The 25,815-nt window shown below is 40.0% G+C and overlaps 2 protein-coding genes across 4 annotated transcripts in view; one reads left to right on the forward strand and one right to left on the reverse strand.

The window, feature by feature from the left end:
• The window catches only part of RIPOR3 (RIPOR family member 3), a 66,766-nt gene extending 62,463 nt beyond the window's left edge, over positions 1-4,303 (forward strand). Inside the window, exons 19-22 of the mRNA XM_065414441.1 lie at positions 639-841; positions 1,223-1,306; positions 2,487-2,577; positions 3,842-4,303. Coding sequence (XP_065270513.1) covers positions 639-841; positions 1,223-1,306; positions 2,487-2,577; positions 3,842-3,942 — 479 coding nt within the window. The 3' untranslated portion in view covers positions 3,943-4,303. The remainder of the gene's footprint in view (positions 1-638; positions 842-1,222; positions 1,307-2,486; positions 2,578-3,841) is intronic.
• A 165-nt stretch (positions 4,304-4,468) lies between these two features.
• Positions 4,469-25,815, reverse strand: part of PTPN1 (protein tyrosine phosphatase non-receptor type 1) — a 61,914-nt gene continuing 40,567 nt past the window's right edge. For 2 of the 3 annotated variants that reach the window (XM_065414798.1, XM_065414799.1), the window contains exons 3-10: positions 25,165-25,265; positions 21,710-21,808; positions 18,456-18,593; positions 15,317-15,526; positions 14,567-14,728; positions 13,498-13,724; positions 10,606-10,798; positions 4,469-6,767 (exon numbers count right to left, since the gene is read on the reverse strand). In XM_065414798.1, the coding sequence (XP_065270870.1) occupies positions 6,672-6,767; positions 10,606-10,798; positions 13,498-13,724; positions 14,567-14,728; positions 15,317-15,526; positions 18,456-18,593; positions 21,710-21,808; positions 25,165-25,265 (1,226 nt within the window). In that variant the 3' untranslated portion in view covers positions 4,469-6,671. Of the gene's footprint in view, positions 6,768-7,161; positions 10,799-13,497; positions 13,725-14,566; positions 14,729-15,316; positions 15,527-18,455; positions 18,594-21,709; positions 21,809-25,164; positions 25,266-25,815 lie in introns of those variants that run through there. The other variant, XM_065414797.1, reaches the window with a different exon arrangement.

Consider the following 25,815-nt stretch of genomic DNA (forward strand, 5'->3'; position numbering starts at 1 on the left):
TCATGCCTGCTCAGTGTGTGAACGCAAAGGCGTAGGAAGTTTGTCTGCTATCTCGTGTAGGATTTCAAAAGGACAGTGTGGTGCATTATTTTTAAAACTAGGCATATTATTCTCTCTCTATGGTACACTTACACTCCTCCTAACCAGTGCAGCCTTATCTTTCACAGCTGCTTGTTTTAACATTTTTCAGTTTTCCCTCTTTTTTAGTAATAGTCAAATTACTACTCTTCCAAAAGGTTTTGCATTCACCGAATGTTTGTATTAATTTAGCACCTATGGACCTCAGTCAAGGACCAGGGCCCCATTTTGCTAGGCACTGTGCATCCATATTGTAAAAACATAGTCCCAGCCTCAGAGAGTTTACAAGCTAGGTTTATGAGGAGATGAAAAGGAAGACGGGAGGATAAGAGAATGGTAAAAGGAGCATGTTTTGCGCAGACTAGCAGTACTTGCAGCTCACCTCTTGCCTAGTCATGTACCTCACAAAGTATTTTCTAAGAGACAGCCTTGCTCAGTAGTGATGTTAATAAGGGGCACACGTCTGAGGCAGGAGACAAAATTGGAAGGGACTTCTCAGAATCAACTCTCCATAGACACTGCACCCATTTGTAGCTGAACTGTGATTCTTCCATTTGCAGTGACGCTAATTGAGGAGCTACAGTGTCCAGGGCGACTTAAGAAAATCAAGAAACTAAAAGGGAAGCGACTGAGCCAGCTCCAGCCTCTACCCCAAACTTTACGGCTGCTCGGGATTCTGCAGCTAGATGGCAACCGCCACGTCAGCAAAGCAGCAACGTCCTGTCTCTCTCGGGCGGCAATGAATAAGAATTTCAGGGAGAAGGTATTAACTGAATTGGGCCACTTCATGGTTTCTCACCCGTTTTCAGAGTGAGATGCTACAATTCAAGGAATCCGATCTCCCTGAGAGCAGCAGGATTTTGGGGGGAAGGAGTTATACCCTGCTTCTAGGAAGCTCTCAACATCTGCTACCCCAGGGGGTACAGGGTGAGTTAAGGATCAAAACTGTGATTGGTTCGATCCTGCACTATTGACCCCCTGCCATATTCCTCCCCAGAGACTGTTGCCTTTCAGCATCAGAAATGATCCTTATGTTATTTGATCAGTTTCAGATAGGTAAAACAGCGCTGGATCTCAGTCCTCTTGGCATTCAGAACACTTGAGTTATTTGTAGGGTAACCAAACACTCAATCTTATTTTCTAGGCTCTGCTTTTTTACACGGATATTTTAGCTGAGTGTGATGCAAAAATACAGCAAGCGGCATGTCTGGCTCTCAAAAACCTCAGAGTAAGTATGTTTGACCGAGTAACTGGATTTTTATTGTGTGGGGCTGTGTCTAGCTGTATGGCCAAAGGTTCATCTTAATTTTTTCTGGTGGGCATTGTTCAGATTTTTCTTTAAATTACCTTATATAGGGTACATGAAACGAGGGTTTTCTTTAGCTCCGAACTGTTTTTGCTGATACTTGAGGCAACCAGGAAAGAGAGCAATAATCATCTAAACCCTCTTAGAACTGGGACGACAGCTAGAGTACAGAGAGTAGCCACAATGAGCGGTCTTAGTTACTGCTTCCCTGTCAATAGGGAGAACAGTGGGGTTGGAAAACAGGTTCTGATTGGAGAGACATTTTAGGTACTAACAATGGAACCAAACTCAGAATATAGTTTGTGCTCTTGCTTTAAGATTAGAAATTTATTCAATAAATCAGCCAATCCTGTTTTGAGGGTAACTGCTCATCAACAATCTCAGCATGCTAGAGGCTCTCTTGTTTTTTAAAAAAATCTGTCCACTTTCTATCTTAAGTTACCAGCAGACTCCAACACAAATTAGCAGAACTTTTCCTCCACAGAGAGGAGTCAAGTCCTTCCAATAACATTTATAACCAGTTAGTTTGCACATAAGCAATTACTGTCAGCACAACTCTTTTTTGTAAGGAAATGCAGTCATAAGATAGACCAAGCCACTAACTCTGACTTTTTAGGAATGACTGTTAGAAAGCAGTCTTGGGCCCTTTGTGTCTGCACCCATGTGATAACTTTGCTGACTCAATGCTCTTTGGGCCTGGTTCACCATTGCATTACTTCAGTTTTATGCCAGTATAACTCCATTGAAACTGCAGGTACAATACTGGAGTAATGCATTGGTGAATCATGTCCTATATCTTCAAAACTTTAATCCTTTGAGCCGAGGCTAGGTGGCAGCAAACCTATGCCCATGCTAAGTAAACCAATCTATAGCCAATTCAGGAGGATGCGGGGGGGGGGGGGGGGGGGGAAGGGAAGGGAATGGAGCACAATCATATTAGAATTGAGATACAAGAAGAGATGGCAGTTGAACAGCTGGTGCATGTCTGCGTATTTATGTAATAGATAGTACCTTGGTGTTATGGTGGGAAAACTCTTTGAGAGAAATGATCAAGACTGCTTATTAAACACATAATGCTGCAGTTTTTTCTTCTCCCCAACAGGCCATAGAAAGCATTGAGCAGATTGCCTGCCTGTGTCAGTCTGAAACAGAGGACGTACGGAACGCTGCCAGGGAAACAACACTGTCATTTGGTAAGTGTTTACTGCAGCTTTAAATAAAGATGCTGAAAGGAGAGTGACAGATGAGCTATTAAGAAAACAAAATAGGCCTGAAGTTTTACCAACGTGTTCTTCAGCAAAAGAATATGTTTAAGGCTGAGCTAACAGGTATAGAGATGTTTCACGACACACTGTCAGAACATTACAATAATCTTAATTCAACATACGTGCTAAGGCTTTGTATATATACAGGCCCAGAAGACAGCTTGAGGGGGAGTGCTGTACAAACTATTAACCATTGTAAAGGGACAGTGAGCAACAAGATGATTTCAGGTAACAAGTCATAAAATTAAAGGTATTCCAGCGTTGCTGTCAATACTAGTGTTAGCAATAAAAATATTAGCATTTGGTACTCTCTTCTGGGAGCTGTATACATAAAAGTCTAACCAGACTGGTAACTAGGGTGAAATCTTATTGAATCTAGGTAGGATTTGATTTTAAAATATGTAATGTGGACATCACTGTTGTAAATAAAGGGGCCAATTGCACATATAGGGACTGATTCAATGAAGTTACAGCAGTATAAAACTCGATTGACACTGGGGGAGGGAGGGGTCAGGCTCAGAAAGTAATTGCCAAGAATATCAGAGGGGTGTATTAACTAACTTGCATTTTCCAGAGAGAGGGAAATTAAGCTGCGATCCAGCTGCCATCAAGGAACTGAAATTAGGTTGGCAAAGATGGGATCTGATCCTGTGCAATTACTGTCTGAGTGAGGCAGGATGGGAGCACATATATAGTAATTAAAGAGACTCTCCAAGTACCTTTGGCATAGATAGTACGTATTGGCTTTCCTTTCACTTGTGCTACGTTTCTTACTCCATCTAGATTCGTAGCCAGTGACTAGACAATTGCCCCAAGAGAACAAGAATTGTTTCATTTTAAGATGTTCCTTTACAAATTCATCTGCATTCAGGCCAGATTTTTCAAACGACTAGTGCTTTTGGGTGCCTTTTTTCTGAAGACACTAAACTGCTGCCTTAAAGGGGCCTGATTTTCAGCAGGTAGATGCTCAGCCATTTTTGGAAACAGGGTCCCTTTTAAAGGTGTCTGAAGCGGAGCATCCAAAAAAAACCCCACTCAGGCAGTGATTTTCAAGAGTGACTAAACACCCAAGTTGTAACAAGGTCGTAAGAGGCGGTGCAGAGTTATGGTGAAACTGCAACAGATCCTCACCTCATCAGAGTTCCTCCCAGATTTCTTGTCCTCACTCTGATTTGTCTGTCTTTATTTGTAGGTGAAAAAGGACGACTAGCCTTTGAAAAAATGGACAGAGTTTGCTGCGAGTTGAGAGGCACTGTATACCAAGAAGCTGAAATTGAAATCACAATATTTTAACTAATGAAATGCTGAATCTGACCTACAGCCCAGGTGGCTACAGGAGTTGGTTTCCATTTACCACTAGGTGGTTAAGTTAGCGCACACAGGTATCTAGCAGAAGATTGAGTGGCAGCATCCATGTGGGACAGCTCTTCCATTTGGAGGGGTTAGGACTAAAAATCACTCAGCAGTTGGATCAGAATGCTTCCGACACCGAGCTAAAATCATGAAGTATCACTAGGTGGCGCTAGAGTAAATCCATCAGCCCCTCTCAGGCGGTCCTCACCAGGAAGCACAATAAACCTTGAAACAACTCTTCACTACCCGCCGATCCGGCGGGTAGCAATCGGTTTTTCGGGGATCGACTTACCGCGTCTAGTGAAGACGCGGTAAAATCGATCCCTGATCGCTCTGCCGTCGACTCCGGAAATCCACCTCGGCAGGAGGCGGCAGCGGAGTCGGCGGCAGCGGTCGACTTTCCCGCGTCCTCACCGCTAGGTAAGCCGACCTAAAATACGCAACTTCAGCTACGGTATTCACGTAGCTGAAGTTGCGTATCTTAGGTCGGACCCCCGCTGTAGTGTAGACCTAGCCTCAGTCTACAGTGCCCAAAATAGGAGACAAAGGGTAAGTCTTGACAGGAGATTTAGTAACGTGTTTGTTTTCACTAAGAATCCTGACTCAATTTCACAAACTCATTCTCTCTCCCTCCCCCACCAAGCCCGAACAAAAAAACTCAACTCTTTGCAGTTGGTTTGGGGATTCATGCATGGGAAGGGAGCAAAGGTAAGGTGTAGCCTTATAACTGGCATGTGACAGTACTGCCTCTATCTTACTGTAGAGAGCATGAGCAGAAATAAAGCTTAGTGTGAAGAGGTGGATGTTTCCTTTCTGCTTCACATGTAGGAACTCTGGGAGGATAACAAGCAGGCCCAGTGCCAAGTGTTCTCCCCTTCATTTTGAAGTAGTTTGTGCTAAAGAAGGGTCAGCTCCTCAGTTGGTGTGAAAGGAGCATCTCCCCTTTAGGTTACAGCAGCTGAAGAGCTGGTCCTAAATGTAGTTTTCCTACAGCCCTTGGAGTTTTGATTTTATGAATACAAGACACTGTGGATGTGGAGAGTGTCACTAATGAGCCAGAATACTTATATACAATTAGTCAGTGTAAGCTAGATCTGCAGAAAATTAGTACAAGCTAGCTCCAGTATCAGCATGTATTGAAGTTATAAACCAGCACTTGTTCTGTCAGAAGTCATAGCAGCTGCCATGCACTTTAAAACATCATGTCTAAGCTGGTCTGTGCTTTCTTGTAAATTTGAGTAAGAGCTCAAAAGTTCATTGGTTTCTGGAAGCAACGTAAAAATGTGCAGTAAACAAATTGGGATTTCAGTGCTTCAAGCAAGAGATGTTTGAAATTAACTCTAATCTGAAAACAGTGTAAGCGTAGATAGAAGGAAACTATTGAGGCAATGTTTCTTCAGCCTGACTTGTTTACTTTAAGAATTCAGAACATGCATATCCTTCACATTTATGGAGTAAGTGTACAGAACTGAGTTGTATATGGACAGCTCCAGGCAGAAGTGTCAAGTTTTTAATTTATACACGTACTCATTTAATCTTAGGCTAAGGTTAAAAAAAAGGTACCGGAAGTCAGGCTCCTTAATCCATACTTGAGCACCCAGAAGTGGCCTGATTTTCAACAGAAACTGATGAATGCTCAGCTCTTGAGAATAAGATCACCCAATTTGAGTATTTAAATATGGGTTTAGGAACCTTACATGAGGCACAATACTTGAACAGTCTTGGTCTTTATGTATATATTATACAGTATATTGTGCTTTGTACTTTTCTATTCAGTATTTATTTCTATGTTGGTTTACATACAGTTTTCTAAAATTTTAAATAAAACATTAAATACTTGCCTTCTTGCAAACAGTCTGTGTGCTGAAAACATTATGGGGGCAACCATTAGTTAACACATTCCTCAGAGAGCAAAACCAGTGAAATAAACCACAGCTGAAATATGGGGGAGGATTTATCGTACTTCTAGTTCTATGGTCACTGCTTATGAAATATGAACCTGAATTTAAGTTAGTTTGTTTAGTTACCAGTAGTTACTTTGGAAGCATTCTCAGCTCATTTCAAACTTGACAGTCATTGAAATCAGAGAGCAAAAATATTTCCTAAGTCTATACAACACCTGCTCTGGCTCTTTTGGGGGAAACAAACAGAACATAGGTCTGGCATTCAAAGTCAGGCTGAAACTTTGTGCTCTCAAGTAAAACAGGGATGTTAGTGGGGAGACACGCTGGCATCCTTAGGTTACTGTTCCACTCCCAACATAAAACAGGAGAGCTCTCCCTCAGCAGTACTCAGGGCTCCACTTAATTTGCAGACATTTACAAGCAGAGGGCATGCACACAGTTGTAATAGGTGCATATATTATAACGTCATCCTTACAAGAGAACAAGGAATAGCTTATGTTTAAAAGTGAGAGAGGATTACAGCACGAGAACGAAGCTGATCCAAGCTGCAGTCGGAGCTCGGCTTTATGCAATGACACTAGTGTGACTGCAGAGTCTTTGACACTGGCGTTTCTCTCACGTAATTTTAAGGAGTTACTGGGAATGACATCTCCAGGCAGCTTTACTTAAATTATATTCAAATATAGAGCAGAGGAATGTGTACAGCCACCACTCTAATAACAGATGCTGATCTAAGGGTAATCAAAAGGCCCGAAGCGTGTCTCATTAAAACGTCTCAAAGCACCCAGAGTACCTGGAGAAGTCATATTTACATCTGCAGCAATCCTTGTTGTACAGACTGCTGTAGCGTGTAGTCCCATCCTGAAGAACAAATTTAGCAACTCAATCCACAGCTGGTAAACTGTTGTAAAAACCATTACAGTGCTTTAGAGCTCGTTAATGTTGCAGGTTGCACATCATAGAGTTTACTGATACGACCCAAACACGACGTATTTAAACTCAGTTGAACATCTATGAGCAAGCTGATGTGTAGTGAAAATGCATTTTATTTGATAGCAGACAGCTAGTTACTGACCTGAAAGCAAGTTTTCTGCACTAGTGGAAATATTCTTAACATTTTCTATTAATGTGAGAAATCACAAAATAATCAGTAGGAGGTGAAATCCTGTTGATAACCCAAGGGTCTAAATTTGTTAGTGACTAAATCATCTCTACCTCCATGATAAAACAGGAAGTGGAAAGACTCATACATCCATTCTTTAAAAATTTTTTATTGTTGCAACTAAAATGAGAACTGAAAACTTGTATGGGAAATTGAAAAACTGTACAGTTACTGAAAACTGAGGTCGTTGCAGCGCCTTACACAAAAGACAAGATACCTGAAAATGTATTATACCAAAACATTTAGCTTTTGTTTTTTATTTTTTTATATTTTTTTAAAAAAGTTTATTCTATGGCAATCTGTAAAAAAGAAAGACCTGATGAGTAAATATTTGCTTAAGGCATATAGCAGAGCAGCTAATTTTCTAACTATTTTAACATGGATATTTGTCCATTTTTCCAAGAACAGGTTAATCAATACACCCACTTTGAAACACTACTGTATATACACACACCCAAACTACTACATACATATACAGGACATCAAAACAAAATGCTTACAGTTTAGCATTATAAGCCTTATACACACACACCTCACGGCTTACAGGGCATTCCACTGTATGTTCCCACTACCGTACAAGGCCTCCTTGACTTTAAACAGATGAAAGCCAAGTAGTGAAATTAGCTGGGAGAAAGGGGCATGTTAGCTAGAGTGGCTTTCTCTCTCTGTATAGCGAAATGTGTCTAAGTTTTTCTTTGTGGAAAAGGTTGCAACTACAGTACAACTGTGGATTCTAAGGAGGGATGCTATGCTTTCATCAACCCCAACATTTACATTTGTCCAAAGAGAGAGAAATACAGCAAGTCCCATTCTGTTTATGGGCCACTCGTTTATTTCACCAGTCTGTTTCTAGAGATCAATTAGGGCTCAATGGCACAAAACACTCACTTGAAACCTTGCTTTATTGGTGACCTTTCCAAAAAGCAGAGTTTCCCCAAGTGCAAGTTTCTGAAGGCAGCACAGCAAGTCATTCTGAAATTGTTGAGATATTTGTTGCCAAAATTGACTGGAGGTGAGGTGTGAATATGGCTTACTACACACTTTGGAATGTTTGTATTATACTTACTCAGCTGAAATGAACTATGCTAAACAACTGGGTTACACTGAGTATGCAAAAATTCAATAGAAAATCGTGCCAAATATTAGGCAAGTACATGTTACCTGATAAACACCAAATCAATGTATCGCTGAATGAAGACACTTTCAGCAACATCCTTTGAACCACAGCCACTTAAATGATCAGATCATGCAAATATTATCTGGGCACATCAGTAAGCAGAAGTATAAGTTTTTTCATCTTTCAAGCACATGGTATTTAATCAGGACACTAGAAGACTTTACATGCATTCTAATACAAAGGGGGTACAAATGTTGCCCTACAATAATATTCTACCAGATGATGGAGAGAATAATGGGGACAAAGCAATCACATACTGTATCTTAAATACACAAATGATCCATTATATATTATATCATTTTTCTATACTCAATTTTTCATGTTTCCAATAATATACTAAATACTGACTGCTTACAATATTCCCCCTTTCAAGTACTGGTCTGACCAACAGTCTCACAGGTAAAATTTTAATTCCCAGTACTACCTGAGGATTTATTTATTATTGTACTTTTGAGAAGCCCTTGATGCAAGCTTAACAGTTAAAAAACCCCAAAACAAATAAAAACAACCCTTCCACCCCAAGTCAACACCTTATGGGTTTAAGGAAAGAGCAAGAGCTACTGGCAGCTTTGAAAAAAATAAATATGGAGTGAAAGGACTGTTACACAATATACTCCATAAAGATGTTTACACTGAGAATGGTGGTTAAGTGCTATACAACTAGAATGCATTTAAAAAGCACTGATTAGGAACACTTTCAGATTAGTCATCATGGTTTAGTTATAACCACTACCGCTTTAAGTAGCGAATTTGCTTCTAATCTCTGCCCTATGAGCAAAGATTCTCTCTATTATTGTTTAAAATGTATGAATTTCGTACTCATGAAAGGAAAAGACTAACAGCATTGATGAGAATTAGGTTTAGTGCAATGCAAGCTTCCAGTCACAGCTCCGCTAATGCACTCCTAACACTATTCAAGTCCTGGGCCTCTCTTGAGTAGGCACAACCAACTGAGCCAAGTTGTGTCACCATTGTTTGGTTGTTTTATCCTAATTTTTACTCTACACCACCCAGCTTGTCTCACTTTGAGCTAGGATAGGAACATCCATATCTGCAGAGCTGCAAGGCCTCAGGCACTTATGCCCCTCTACCCCAGTAATCATTTAACATAATTTCAAACCAAACTAAAGTCAATATTGAAATCTTTACTTAAAAAAAAAAAAAAAAAAAAAAAAAAAAAAAAATGATTACACAATCGCTTGCATCATGATAAGCCAACTGGTATGTTCAAAGACCAACATGTCTTCTGTTGATCTTTTAAGTTTGTTAAGGAAGCTGCCATGGCATTAATTGCTCTGGATATATTGAAATGCTTTCCAAATCATTTCTCACATCACCCTTGAGTACGCTCCTCCTCCCTCTGGTTTGTGCACAAAGCACATCACTCCTTACAAGGCAGATTTAGAGTGAAACTGCATTTTTACATTCCAAATGATGAAGTTTAAAAACTGGTCCTTCTAAACGCCAGCTGAACAGCTGTAAAATGCTGGTGGACATGTTTTGGTTGAATTTCCCTTCCTGCTTCCCTCCTCCCCCACATCCCAGAATATAAAGGTAAAAACAACTTTACAGAGATTGGTACAATGTAAGTAGGCATAGGTGCAAGTAGAGTGCAACAAAAAAAGTCAATGGGGAAATACAATTTTTTCCCCCTTAAACAATGTTTGACATGTTGGGATACCCTGAGCAAATGCAGAAGCCTGTTTTTATAAAGATATGTAAAACAAGAAGCTAGTTAAGAACAGTTATGCCATGATTAAATGTATCAATACCACAGGCACTGCCCACAACTCAGTCTTTAATAGATGAAGTGAGACAAAAAGAGCCCTCCCCCTTCCAAAAAGTTTACATTCTTCAGATATGTGGATTCTCTCTCTTTTTGGGAACTCAGTAATAATATAAATCATGTATTTGGTTACAACACTTGGAGAGTACAAGCAAGTTTCACTTGTGCCTAGTTTCTTTCTGAAGTAACACAAAGAAAAAGAACTAGCTTTTAAAAAAGGCTAAAAACAACAATGTGTTGTAATTCTATTATTCCATAAAAAAGAAAAAAAGAAAAGAAAAAAAAAAAAGACTTATTTGGCATTTTCTCTGCTTACTCCTGAATATTTTAAGGCCCTGAGATTAGAATATTATTTTCTTGGGACCACAGGGCTAAATTAAACCCTAGTGCATCAATTCTCTCTTTAAGCCCTAACCAAAAGTTCCAGCCTTTCAACCTAAGGTATATTTCCACTGAGACAAGGCTCAGATGCCTCAAATAGATTTCTTTCATAGAAGCGGATTACACACTGGTCAAATTGTTGTTGTTCTCTGCATACTCTATCTTGTTGACATGTCCATCAATGAAAACATACCCTGTAACAGAGGTAAGCTCCTGCTGTGAGGACAGTGAACATGCAGATATTCACTAGAAATGGCTTCCAAGTTGTCATCATGTTCTCATCATCCTCTTCTATGTTTTCTGACTTCACTGGCTCTTCTTTGTGAGGTGAGGCACACAGATTTTCACCAACAGTCCTCCTCCTCAGTTCAGTGTCTTGACTAGTGCTGAGGGATGAAGAAATAAATATTCAGTATAGTATTCTTCCCCTTGAGGGGGAAGGTGTGCAGACACTGAGGCCCAATCCAGAGACACCTCACGGACACTTAGGGTACGTCTACACTACCCGCTGGATCAACGGGTAGTGATCAATCCCCGATCGCTCTGTCGACGACTCTGGAACTCCAGCACGGCGAGAGGCGGAAGTGGAGTCGACGGGGGAGCAGCGGCTGTCGAGGACGCGAAGTAAGTGATTCTAAGTCGATCTAAGATACGCAACTTCAGCTACGAGAATAGTTTAGCTGAAGTCGACGTATCTTAGATCGATCCCCCCCCCAGTGTAGACCAGGCCTTACAGATGAAACTGTAGATCAGTTGTCACCAGGAGATTTTATACCTGATGCACAAGATGTATCCTTTTAAAGATTATAGTTAGGGCTTTCAATTAGAGGTTTAAGCTGATATTTATTGCCCTGATCAGCTGGGTGTTGCTAGTAAACAAGTTGCTTCTTATCCCATGTTGATTACCATATCCCTGATGGTACTCAAGCATCTACCCAGTTCAGATTCTCCACTTCAAGGCCAGACAGCCGGCAATCATCCTTAGGCCTGGTCTACACTAACCCCCCAATTCGAACTAAGGTACGCAACTTCAGCTACGTGAATAACGTAGCTGAAGTCGACGTACCTTAGTTCGAACTTACCGCGGTCTAGACGCGGCAGGCAGGCTCCCCCGTCGACTCCGCGTACTCCTCGCGCCGAGCAGGATTACCGGAGTCGACGGCGAGCACTTCTGGGTTCAATTTATCGCGTCCAGACAAGACGCGATGAATCGAACCCAGAAGTTCGATTGCCTGCCGCCGAACCAGCGCGGTAAGTATAGACAAGCCCTTACAAATAGGAATTCCGGACAGTGAATATATTCAAAACTATTCTGTGCCCATAAAAACACACAAACACTAATTGCACCAAAACGCTGAACGTGTTATCACCAAAGCATGCGCAATTGTTGGAGCAAGACAGTAGGGATTGAGCTCTGTATAATTATACACAGAACACATCCCTAAATTAAGAGATTAAGGCTGCAAAGTCAAGCACTCAAAAGTAAAGAAATGCCAGAATTAAGTTTGCTTGTGTAACCTTAATTTGGCCCCCTTGTGTGTACGCATTAGGATAGAGTATAATTACAAGATCACATACTATTTTTCTATACCCTTAAAGTTGTTGTTTTAATTATATATTTAATTTTGTGCTTGTTTCCTAGATTTTTTTTTTTTTAAAAGGCAACTAAAAACAACCAGAAATTCCATCCTGTGGCATCACACTGACTCCCACGTCGGTCATCAGCAGGGGATACTACTGGGCAAGCATGTCCTTTTATAAATAGAAATAATGATAAAAAATATTATGGAGACCAGCTTAAGGTGAGGGAAAAAACTACTGAACGTGCCTCATTTCGTGTCAATACTTGCAGCTCTCAGGGTCACTCCCCAGCCAGTTTCACAAGGCGGGGTGGCTCAAGGCACTAAGTTTCCCAGCTTTATTTGCCAAAGAATATCTCCAGAACTTTGTAGGAAATGTTGAAAGTTAGATGCTCCTGTTCCTAGTATTCCCTTGCAAAACTGGGTGTGTCCCAGGTGTGATCATTTGTTTCATTTGCCTGAAATAGCCTTGGAATTCTCCCCTCAACTGTTCTCCTGGTGACTTCTGATGTCCCCTTGCCCTTTCCTCCCAGAAGGGGTTTTTAGTTGGCTATCTTGGACAAAGACTGCCAGAAATAGATCAATATCCAGTACATTAAAAACTAAGGATTGTTACAGTAGAATCTACTGGAATCTATTGTAACATAACATACTATATTTCAGATTTGTGAAACAGCAGTGACATCTAGTGGTTAAACACAAACAACCCTTATTTCCCCCCGCCCCAAGTTATAGTTTTATTCTTTAGGCCAAATGCTTTAGTCTAGCTAGGCTGAAAGGGAGAATAAATTCTCTGCTGAAGAGGTTTTTTTTTTTTTTTTTTTTAAATGATCATAATTGATCTGACCTGTAGTAGAAAGCAAAAATAGTTCCCCAGCATGAAAGATACATATGACAAGAGAACTGTAGATTAAAAAAAAAAAAAAAAAAAAAAAAGGGATGAACCGCATCTTTAAGGCAAACAGGTGCTTTGATATTGAATGAAAAATGTCCATTCCTAGGTTCTAACATCAGGACTGAACTGACTTAAAAGGACATTTTCAAAGGTTGCAGGCTATATCTGATAAAGTATGTAGAGCACCAGATACCAGCACTGATTGGTGTGGTTGAAGCTAGCTGGCTTAACTTCAAGCCGAAGGCCTGACAATCCACCTAACGTGTAAAAGAGCCCTGTATAACCAAACCCCTTATGCACCTACATGTGAGGCTAAACCATGCAGTCATTGTGCCTCCTTCATCTTTCATCACAGCCTAGCAAGAGCTGTCAAGTGGCTCTCGTATCCTTTTCACATCTCACCTAAAGAAGCACGTGGGCCTTTGGAAATAAAGGGCTATAATCCTATTCTAGGAGCGCTGTTACACAAAAGCGTCAAGTTCTGTCCAACACGATTTATAGGTGGTGCTAAGTGGCTCAAACAAGGGAACTTTCTACATACAGCTGTGAATCTACAGCAGATTTCCTGGAACAGTCAAAAACATCAACGCAAACAACTTGACTGAATTACCTGTCTGTACCCAGCTGCACAGATGTGCCATCAGGTACCATCTCCTCCACAGCGCTGACTGTACATCTGATCTCTTCCTCTACCACCTGGTGGTTAGGGAAAAACTCGGTGTGTTCGTGCATCCGCCCGTTGTGCATTTCTGACGTTCGCTTTGGTGGCCTCGGGGGTGGGGGAGTATGTTCTGGTGGAGGCTCCAGGTCTTCATTGGAAAGCTCTTTCCACTGCTCCTACACAGAAGAAAGTGCCTATTAAGCTCTGCTATATTATAATATTTTATATTAAAACCACTGTAATTCTAACATTAACATGGCAGAGGCTTTACACATTAGTCATTGTTTTACTTTCAGGGTCACTGTTCAGATGCATTCACCTCTCCCCTCCCACCAACTAAACAGTACGCCCACAGCCCAACCACACATATGGGAAACATTAACTGGAGATTTAATTTAGTGCTTCACCCACATGAAAAACTATTTAAGTAGCAACATGAATCCCATTTTATGCTTAGTATTATTTAGCAATAACTTAAACATGCATACTTCAAAGGAGACAACACTGGAAGAAGTATGGAAAATAGTTAAGGGCCTTAATAGAAGACTTAGCAAAACAGCATCATGAGGCTCACACAGCAATGGATATCTCCCAACCGTTTCCCATAGGTTCACAAGAAGGAGAATTTTCCATGTGACAGTAGCTATTGTGGGCTATTTGTACTTGTACAAACACATCAACATGTGTAAAACAATGCATTAGATCCAAGAGCATTGTGCACTAAAGAATGTAAGTTATTGTACAATGCTCATGCCAAGGATAGAATGAATCATTAAAGTACGTACAGCTCTCTTCACCTTATTCAACCATGCTAACTTCCCACATAACATTTGTCTTGCTAGATGCAATTACGAAATTTGTGGATCTTAATCTACTCTACAACTGATATTGTTGTATGCTGTACTGTAGCTGCGTCAGTTCCAGAATATGAGAGAGACAAGGTAGGGGATGTAATATATTTTATTGGCCTAACTCACCCACCTTCTCTCTGTACAAATGATATGCATTCAATACTCACCTGCACCGAAGCATCTCCCATAATAAATTTTGCTCCTTCAATAACAGCCAAGTAAGAGAAACGAAGTTGATCTGCTGTCTGTATAAGCCCCATTCTGTACTTTCTCATTTCTAAGAGAACTTGCTTAATGTCCACAGAAGAAGGATCTTTCCTTTTGTCCATCTGAAGGTAAAGATTTGAAATTTGCTTTACACAGATACCCACTCTAATGTGTTTCAACACGACTCATTTGTTGCATAGGCTTCAAACTGTTCCCATGTTAACGGGTATGGGGATGAAGGTAACATGTGGGACCTTCTATCAGGCCTTCGCTGCTTAAAAATAAAGATGCAGTTTTATCTCAGGATAACTAATGCACGTGAGCTATCCCCAAAGTAAAAACAAACAGTAAAAACCAGGCACTTTAGTTTTACCTCAAGGTAAATTAGGCAAGGACCACTTTTCTTAGTAGGGAAGACAAAGCCTAACTTTGCGAGTCACTCCAGCTGGAACCAGTGATAGTTTTCTTTCATATTCCCACAATGGCCCATTAAAAGCTCAGTTTGCTTTAGCTTTAAAATGAAAATATATTACCGAAGACAAAAGTAAAAGTCGAGTAAGAGACAAATGTCTCAGAGGAATGTGTGTCACTATACCACAATTCATGAAAGGTGCCCTAGCTCGCACAGGCTTCAAATAAGGAATTCCCAGAAGTAACTACACCAAGTTGTAACTCACTCCTTAGTCCCATCTAGAGTAAGTGGTTCTTACCAGTAGAAGACATGTATCAACCAAACAAAAAGTTCCCGATCTTCCAATGCCTGCACTGCAATGCACCACAATGGGTCCGTGCTCAGGACTCAGTGAGCCAGACTCTCTCACTTTGAACAGGAAGTTGAGGAACGAAGCAGGAGATTCTGGGACTCCAAAGTCAGGCCATGTGGTATAGTGAAAGTGCAGAATTTCTCTAGTTTCTTGTGCCTGTAAAATAGAATGTTTCCAAGCTATAAGAATCTCTAGATACGATTTAAAAAGTATTCAAGCACAGCTACTGTCTGCAATAATATACTAACCAGAGGAAGAATACCACTGATCACATGTTCATATTCCTAGTAAGTGACCAATTTTCCTAGTATATTCCATTCAAAGGGATTTCCAAGATCAGTCTTGAGGCTACAAATATACACATCTACTTTCTACAATTCCTAAGGAAAGGGGCAGGATTTCACTTGTACTGAATTCATATTGAATTCATGCCACGCTGCTTTCTCTTTTCAAATCTTACCTTGAAAAGGATTCCTTTTACATTTACAATGGACTAAACCCTACTCACCATTCTATTACTGTATCCTTCCAGTCTCCAATCTTTAATTGTTCAGCAAGAATACTTGCTTGCTCATTTGCTGCTTTCCTTTAATCTAACCCAATCCATTTTCCTGTGAAGTTTTCCCATTCTGCGTTTAAGAGCTGCTGAACCCAATTACAAGCAAGTAGTGCTTTAGAAAGTATCGTAAATGTCTAAGGACCTATATAATTTACAAATAATTCTCTCACCATAAAAGCCTTGTGATGTTTTGAAAGAAGGACACTAGATAAAACTAAATTATACAGAGTAATTTTAACGTTTATAGCTCAGATGTTCATTTTATCCCCATATAAAATGGGCACTACAGCCTTCCAGTAGATGGGCTGGCTGAACTCTTTGGAAAATGAGGTACCTCAATTTGCAAGAGCAGCTCAGACTTGTCCAAAGCAGGGACCTTATATTAGCACAGTTTTTTTTCTTTCACAACCAACAACCTCTACTAAGCTGAAAGCAATCTCAGAAGTGTTAAGACTGATGCTCACAGCCTCCTGAAATCTTGAACCAAAGCTTTTGAAGTTTGTCTGCTGCAGACACTGTAACCTGGGATGTTTTTCTGACAACTGCTGAGTTCTTGCTCGTATAGTTTGGCTAGTGAAATTTGTACCTGACAATGGTCCTATTTTCAGCTTCCTGGCAAGAGGGAGCATAGAAGCAAGGTGCTAAATCTTTGAGAGAGATTAGAGATATTCGGTGAGGTGGATAAGTATTTTCTCCCAATAACAGGCAGTACTAGGTTTTAAAAAGCTAACTAAAAAGGCAAACTGGAAACAGCAAAGTAGAACTGAAATTAGCATGTCACTAAAATGTATTTGGCGTTCACTACCTGTCCACATGCACCTGCTCCAACACAGGTTTGGGATGCTCTGTGGACTTTGATTTTAACTAGATGCGGATGTTAGTTTTGATTAGACGTGCTCACTGCAGCTGCCCCTTTAGCCAATCTCCTCCAGCATAGTTTCAGTGGTCTGCCCCTCCCTCTGCTCTGAATGATTCTGCTAGGACTCCTCTCTGCTGTATTTATCCATGTGTGCAGTGTAAACCCAGCATTGCTTTGCACTGTTTCCCACTGCCCCCATTGTAACATTTTATTTTGTCACCGCCAAAAATAAATGGTTACAGAGGGTCCCCTTTTAGCAACTAAGGGCTTGAGCCTCAGTGGGGCTCCATGTGGGCACAGAGTTCCACCTGCGCAGAGCTCATTGCAGGATCAGGGACTAATGCTGCTGGGTGTCGATTTAGCGGGTCTAGTGAAGACCTGCTAAATTGATGGCAGAGCGCTCTCTGGTCGACCCCGGTACTCCACCTCTCCAAGAAGAGTAAGGTAAGTCAACCAGAGAGCGTCTCCTGTCGACGCAGCGCAGTGAAGACACCAGGGTAAATCGATCTAAGCTACACCGACTCCAGCTACGTTATTCATGTAGCTGGAGTAGCGTAACTTAGGTCGATTTAACCTGGTAGTGAAGACAAGCCCTAGGTGAGGAAGGCTGCTGATTCCCTTGCTGAAGGTTTTCAGTGTGAAAAGGTGAAGATTTAAGTCAGCGTAGGAAGGATGATAAGGAGACAAATTCCAAGAGAAGGTCTATTTTCAGAAGATGGTTTTTAAAAAGTTCCATGTATACATTCATTAGCAAATTGGTAATGGTTGAGTGTTTGGAAGAGTAATTATTTCAGACATTCCTGTACAGAGGTACTGGACTTTTACACAGTGATGTTATAAAGGTAACACTGCCCTAACGTTCCACATTGAAACTAAGTCTAGGTCTATACTTGCAGCAGCGAGTTCATACACTGCATGTTCCCCTAGCATGGGTATAAACAGCAGTGTAGATAGTGAGGCACTGCTTAGGTGAACAGAGTAAAGACACTCCAGAACCTTAGGGTATGTCCTCTACAGGGCTCTACCCTCCCAGAGCAGGGCCTCCTCTATCTACACTGCTGTCTTTAGCGGAGTAGTGGCCCACTGTCTCCCTGCTGGCAGAGCCTTTCTGCAAAGCAATGAAAGAGTCTAGCAGTGGGAAAAGGCTCTGGCAGCTCCCTGCTGTCTCTCCCCGGCCAGCCTCTTTCACTGCCACATATATACACACACACCAGTTTGGATGCAGCCTGCTTTTCATTGCAGTGTGTAACTACACATACCATAAAAGTAGCTGTCACTGTAGATAAGATAATGCTGAAGACTTCACAATGTAATATCCATTCATTCAAAATTATGTTTTGAATTACAATAGTTAACCTTATAAATGTTAATACATATTGATTCTTTACACCTTGGCGTTTAACTTCTATGTTGTTGGGGAAAATCAAAGGCTGAAAAGTGTTTATCCCCACAACCAGTACAGTCTAGAGCAAACTGCATTGGCATTCACAGAGCAGAGCAATGCTAACACATTGAGAACCTCCTAAGGCACTGATAGGCATGTTACCCAATTTCAGCATCCAGTCTCTTTGTACTCTGAGCCTTTACAAACCAGGATGAGGAAATACAGCTCATTGATGGGGAATTCAAGGACAACACTATTTGACTGGCATGCGTTCCATACTTACGGTAAGGTTTTCCAATTCTAGCTGTCGTACTGTGTAATATGATTTTATATCTTCAGAAATCAAGGTTAACTTCAAGTCTGTATCCTCAAAGAGCATTTCTTTCTCCTCTTTCTGTGGCCAGTACTGGGCACATTTTATCTAAAAAAGCAAACCGAAGACAAGCACTAGTCACTTGGGTCTATGTATTGAGTATTCCTTAATCCAGCATTTTTTAAGTTGTTATTAATTACATATATTAATGTGGCACTAAGGAGTCCTGAGGTCTACTATATTGCAATAAATTCAAACATGCATTTCTAAAAAGAAAGGCTAGTTCTTGCAGGAGGGTCTCCTACTTCCTGTACATTATGCAAGTACTACCTCAGCACATTTTGGTATCTTTCACACAAAGGCCCAGAGGCTGACCCTCACTGCACCCCTGGAAAATTCCCAGAGCACAACGGTGGCTTAGGGTGGATGTAGCCCTTCTACTCATCCCCTGGGGCACAGGGGTGTGCCCGGGCTGGGGAGGGATCAGGGGCTGTGCAAAGCTGCTGTAAGTCAGAACAGCCCCCCTGGAATCTAGTAAAAAGCACCCCAATATTTTTATTTGGACCCTGCATCAGTAGTCCATATAGTATGAAAAGATTCAATTGGATCCTATACATTTAAAAGCTTGGGGGCTCAGAAGAACTTCAGAGATCATGATTTTAGGCAGTTTCACTTTGCAACCAACAGGCATATAAGATGAAGTTGGACTGAACATCTCAAGGGAGGATATTACTATAAGAAAATAAGAGTTAATAAAAGACAGCACAATGTAAGTGTGAAAGCTTATTTATAGAATCCATAGTATTCTACATATAGAAAGATACAGCATTACTAATTTGGAAGTTAAAATGTCAGATGAGATTTTGGGGTATCCATTCACTCCCCACAAAAGTGTAAAAAAGTCTTGAGACCATTGTGATCCTATATGGCATAGTTTAAAAGTTATAAAACTTTAATTAAGCTAAAAAAGGAGTCTGCAAATAATTCCTGTTACCTAGCTTCTGACTGTACATAGTAATTTTCTCAGTAATAATTTTCCAGGAAACCGAAGGTCTGCACCAATAAACTGTTGACATGCTAGAAACTTAAATGAGTCAGCCAAAAATACAAGTAGTGCATTTTGCTCTGTACAAAGGGGAAATGACACTAAGGGATCTTGTTAGCAGTATACATAAAGTCTGCAACCATGTCTCTGACCTCTAGACCTATATGGATATTATGAATGTTGACAACTAAACTGCTATTTTTCAGAATTTAACACAGCTCCTCGGAAACAGGATTTTGATCAGTGTTCCAAATCTATGTTTGCAGAGGAAATAGATTACTGCACATGGCTAATGCTTCTTATATTAAATTGTAAATAAAGTGGCCTTAATTTGGAGTGGAACAAAGTTGAAATGAGAAAACTGGTTATTACATAGTTTATTACCAATGAAAAGTAAATTATGATGGGATGGTAATAAAATGCGAGAGAACTGTCATGTGTGTAACGAGAGTTGGGACGAAAAGAGGATTTTACCTCTCAGGGAAGTTAGACAACATTTTACAAATGGCATTTTATTTGTAGACGGTGAAGGAATCTCAGGACAAATTATCAAGGCCTACAATGCTTCCAACACTGGTTAAATACTGAGTGGGATGACAATATGAAGCAAGGATATGTTATAATCTTCTGCAATTTTTTAAAAATTAAATCTTAGAAGAGAGCAGTTAGCTTCATGTCTAATTTCTGCACCAAATGGCTCTGCAAATAACATTTTGCAGCGTTCCACTGAAAATCTCTCACTGATGTTTGTTGAGAAGTATTAGCCCTCTGCCCTAAGGGATCTTGATAATTCTTTGCTTTGTTCAAAGTAAAGGGGGGGGGGGGGGAAGAGAGAGAGAGAGAGTGTGTGCGCGCGCGCGCGAGAGAGTGTGTGGTTGGAGAGGGAAGGATGATTAAAACAGAATTACTGCAAATCCCCATTGAAGGTTACAATTCACTATTTCCTTTACTAAAAAAGCAAAAAACTAAAATCAAGGCCAGAGTTAGAACACAGCTCACTGCACAACTGTTTTCCGGATGACCAGGAATTCTTTCCTGGTTATGCAAGTGTACAACACTAGATCCCCATTAGTGGACACAACATGCCCACTTACCCTCCTCTGAAATGGCCTAACAGTCAGCAAAGAAACTAAAAAAAAAAAAAACTCAGTGTACAGTTCTATTCAATCTTCAATTACTTTTTAACCAAATCCGCTCCATTGGCAGACCCACTACTGTGATCACAGTATGGCAGCTTCCATTAACAAGCAAACTATGGTAACTTCTCCTGAGCCCATGGCTGCAGAACAAGTCCTGGGCCTAGGGATGGATGTCCCCCACCACCTGCCATGGAGCTAAACCACCCCTCCCGCTCACTCATGCAGTGGATGAGAAGTGGTAAGAGCTATTAGTTGAGCCTGTGCCCCCACCTGCTTACCAGAAGAGCTGAACCCCTTTTACACCACAAGAGGACAAGTGGCCAATACGTACAGAGATGGTTGGTGGACTTCCAGATATTTCTGGCGACTATTCCCTGTGTCTAACTCCCCTCATTCCCTGTCCCAAGCTATGGGGAAATGTAGGTACGTAGGGGGCAGGGGTGAATTAATTAGCACAGGAAATATGCAGATCAGAAGGAGTGGAGCAGGAGAGTTTGAAAGAAACCTGGAAATAACAAGACGTTATCTAACATCACCCTAATCAGTTTCTTTACACATTGCTCTTCTTTCTGTATATTTTGTCTGCCTTTAGATATAAATTGTAGATTAATTTACTGCCCCAAAGATCTTACAACTACTTTTAAGGCTCCTGGATAGTGCCAAAGTAACGTAAAGGGTCTTAATATAAATGGGAATCAGGGCCCCAGTCTCCAGCCATTAACAAAGAGGAACTACACAAACATCTAGACTAGCAGGACTGAAGAGAGAAACCAAGTTAGTTTTCCTGTATGGAAAACTCCAGTTGCACTCAGCCCTTAGTTTAGCTGAATTCAGAAGAAATTACAATCTGCTATTCTGACCTGGATAATTTCCACATATCCCTCAGAGTTAACCAAGATCCATTTTCAGATACTCAGCTTCTGAATCTTAGATATGCTTTGTTGGACAAAATTCTGTACATGCATCTTTCTGCTACCATTATGTTTTGGTTATTTATTTGTTTTTAAATACACACAGCTAAAAAACACTCATATACTTACTGATCCTTTTTCCATCACTCTGTTGAGCATGACAACACCACGGCTTTTCTGTTCCCAAACCATCTCCCAAAAGTGACCACAAGTATTTGGCAGAGGACCCTGCAAAGACAGAGAATCTTCTAAAGCAAGCAATATTTTCTGTCGAAATAGATTAGAGCACTGTACCCTAACTTTACAGCCTAATGCATGCAAGTAACTTCTCATTTTAAGCGTCTGAAAGGCAATACAATAGCTTTAAGTTCCATTTTTCAACTATGAAGTCACCAGCTTAAGTTTCCCCACAGAAAATAGGAAGAGTATTTGCAAGAAGGGAACTGGGAGTGAAAAAAACAAAGAATTTGCTCAGAAAGGGCAAAAAAGGAATCTAATGGGGGAAATAATCTCACTCTGACCCAGTCAACAGGATTTAAGAGTAAGTAGTTTGCAGAACTGGGGCCACCGTGATTGACAGTAAGTACATATTACAGGTAATAAAGAACTTGCTAGTAATAATGTGCCAAAGTTACTGACTGACGCCTAGCAAACAATGGTCAGTCAAAATAATGAGCCAACTATTTTGGACTGCTCAAACACTATACAAAATTTATTAGTCTTCTTTAATAGCTCCTCTATCAATTGTTTTTTTAAGGGGTAGTCCTCTTCATTAGATCCCAAAGCCATCTACTTTCAAAGCACCTTCTCTTTGTCAAGATTTTCCTTTACCCCTAATCTCTCTGTTAGTTAATCTATGTAGTGGGGAGATATGCCACCACCACACAACCTCTTAGGTTGTTGTTTTTTGGTTTGTTTTTTGATAACCTAGACTAACAAAATTGTGCAGCTGTGATTTCTCACATGGCTCAAAGACAAAATAATGTGGCATGGTCCTTGAAAAGAATAACTAGATTCTCAGTGGCCTCATTTTAAACTGATTAAAGAAATACTGGGTTAGAACTGATATAAGCTATCAGCTAAGTGTACCTCTTACTTCCTTGCCCTGAATAATAAAACAAGTAGATCTGTATCCACAATCGTTTTTCCTCATTTCCTAGGACATCACAGATCCTAACTCATGTTTTCTAAAATAAAAGTCTACTTCTGTACTACAGATTGGTGCTGATTTTCTGAAAACAAGATGCTCTTGACTTCTGCTAAAAAATATTAATCCCAGTTTACTGTCATCTAATAAGCATAGTGGTTTTTTTTTTGTTTTTTGTTTTTTTTTACAAACATTACAGACAACTGTTCCCAGGGAACTGAACCATAAATCTCATTGTCTAAACAACATTAAAGGCAAACAAGAATTCTGGCACAGGCTTAGAGTTAGCAACTAACAAGTCATGCTAGCAAGGTATAATTCAGTCTGATTACATACAAAGATGCAGAAGTTTAGATTCACAGGAAATGTAACTCAATCGTGCTATTTTTTATATTAAAAAAATCTCTCAAATCTGTTTTTCTACACTTTTCCTGCCTCTCTATTTTTAAATGAGACTTACAAGAGAAAATAGCTCCCAACAGCCTGACCTGAAGAAGGTTTAAACTAGAAGGTGAGACTCCTCACTACTTGTAAATAGTACGTTGGTGATATAGCCTACTCAGTGGATAAACTACACACTTTTAAACCTCAGCTAGTGGAGAACTACATTGCTGTGTTGAGGCAGCTATATTAAAAGTTATAGGAAGGATCTTTTACTAGAGTCACACGTCCAGGAATGTGCTGCTGTTTGAGGACTGAGGATTTTAATAGTCCTTAAAAGTATAACTATATTTTATAACTATGAGTATACAGATGACAAAAGGAAAATCCTTTGTGTATCTTTATACAGTTTCAGTCCAAATCAGTTTAACAGTCATGGACTGCTTAATATCAACTGTGTTTACAATACACTTCCAAATCCTTGGTATTCAGATTTGCATTATTTTCTATACGTGTGAAGCTGTCTTAATGGGTGAAATTCACAGAGCCAGCACTGATAATAGGGCTTAATTGGACTTCTGCATAGATTTTGCGCTGGCCTATGCTCAGAGTTAAATTTCATCCATTCAACTATATTTAGACTCTCTTTCAACATTGGCAAGGATTATGTAAGTAACATTCTATAGATTCCACGTCTTCAACAATATTTACCATGCCAGCTGCTTCAACTAATTTAGATCGTTCAAAACACCATGAATTTTAAACAAACACATGATGATTGTCTGTTCTGTTCATTCCCCTGTGAAGCACCTGGCTTTAGCCACTGTCAGAAGACAGGATACTGGCTAGATGGACCTTTGGTCTGACCCAGATGGCCGTTCTTATGATATCCTCCCGCAAATATAGTACTAATAAAGGTTTGCACCACTGGCAGAACGTCCCTCTCTACACTGTTCTTTAGCTTGTAATTTTCCAGTTTCATCGGTGAAACATTCATTTAAAAAACAAATACAAAAAGGATAGCCTGTATATGCAGGATGCAATTTCAAACATAAATATTGCAAAACCAGACTATTAACTGGTACTACACTTAAGAATATAGGCATTTACAGTTAATATTCCTCGTAATAGTGTTGGGTAAAGGAGCATGACAAGTTATCCAAAGGGATGGCAAACTGACAAATATAGCCTAAATGTCAAACTCTTGATGAAAGGATTTAGAAAGAGAATGGTCAGAGCACCTGACTTTTCATTTCCTAATGAATGAGGCTGTCCCAAGTATTTGCATAAAAAACAGAAATTAGTTTGAGGTGTAATAACTGTGGTGGAGTCTTAAATTGTGAGGAATTTCTGAACTCTCAAGTTAAAACCATAACTAAAGTAATGTGAAGTTAATTTGTGAGATTTTGTGTATGTGTGCCTACTGTCTGATTTATTAGAAACATGGACATGTTACTATGTGGATTTTGGATTTGAGATACAAGTTTCATTTCCTGCCAAACTCCACTTACCCTGATGTTTCAGATGTCCCTTAAGAGATCTGGATAATCAGGATTTACCACTAGCTGGGTTTAGAGTCCAACAGACTTAAGTTTGACATCTAAAGGATGCTGTCTCTCAAGTGGAGAGACAGATGCACTATTATCTAACAAATGAGCCTTCATTTAATCCAAAGGCAGATCTGGAAACTGTACTGAGGCAATCTCTAGGAAAACAGGTCAGGCCAAATCCTGGTCCCATTAAAGTCAACAGTGAAATTTCAATAGACTTCAGTGGAGCCAAAATTTTACTTGTATTTAAAAATGTGTTACACTACACACTACTTTCCTAGTGTGTATGGGGATAAAAAGTTACAGACTAAAAATACAAAGAATGATACAAAGAATAAGAAAGTCAGAATGAACTATTAGAGCCAGTGCCGATATGCAGTTCAAGTGACAATACAATATTTGCAAAAATCATGTTTAACAAAAACTCTTGGAGGAGTTGATTTGAGAAAGAATCATTTTACCCTATCAATCAGCTATTTTGCAGGGTTTTTTTTTCCAGTAGTTACCTGGGTAAGGATGTAGCTCCTTTGGGCCTCTTCCATTTTTATCAAGCTGGCATTGATATAGTCATTGTCACCTTTGGTTAGCTTAATTCGACTGTGGTCAACTGTAGCACAGACAATCAGAAAACACAGGTTAATGCCTTCATGCATATGTTATGATCCATGGCCAATTTCATCAAATGCTAGGACCAAAAATGTAACTTTCTAAAAGAACAAAAAGTGAAATAGTAACAATAAAGGATGGTTTCTGAATGAAAAGTTCTTTGTACTTGCTGTACTGGGAACAGACAATAATTAGTACTATTTTATTGTTATAAGACAATTAGGGCCCAATTAAAAAAAGTTGTGAAGTGTGGAGTATTTTGCACATGCAGTGATCACAATTGTATGTGCAAACTGGATATGCACACCGATTTATATATCAAGCTACTGCTTGTACATGCAATTAGCATGTACAAACTAATTACACAACTGTATGCATGTTTTTGCAGGTCTTTGTGAAAATCAGTTCCTTAAAATCTGGATAAAAGATAAATTTGAACAAAGTTGCCTGTATTAGCAGGATAATCACCAAACGGAAACCTTAACCTCTCCTTATAGGTCCTACATTCAACTGAAAATTTTCCCTAATCTATCTACCCCTACTGAACAAAA

This window comes from Emys orbicularis, chromosome 12 (assembly GCF_028017835.1).
Source record: "Emys orbicularis isolate rEmyOrb1 chromosome 12, rEmyOrb1.hap1, whole genome shotgun sequence".
In the NCBI taxonomy this organism is placed as follows: domain Eukaryota; kingdom Metazoa; phylum Chordata; order Testudines; family Emydidae; genus Emys; species Emys orbicularis.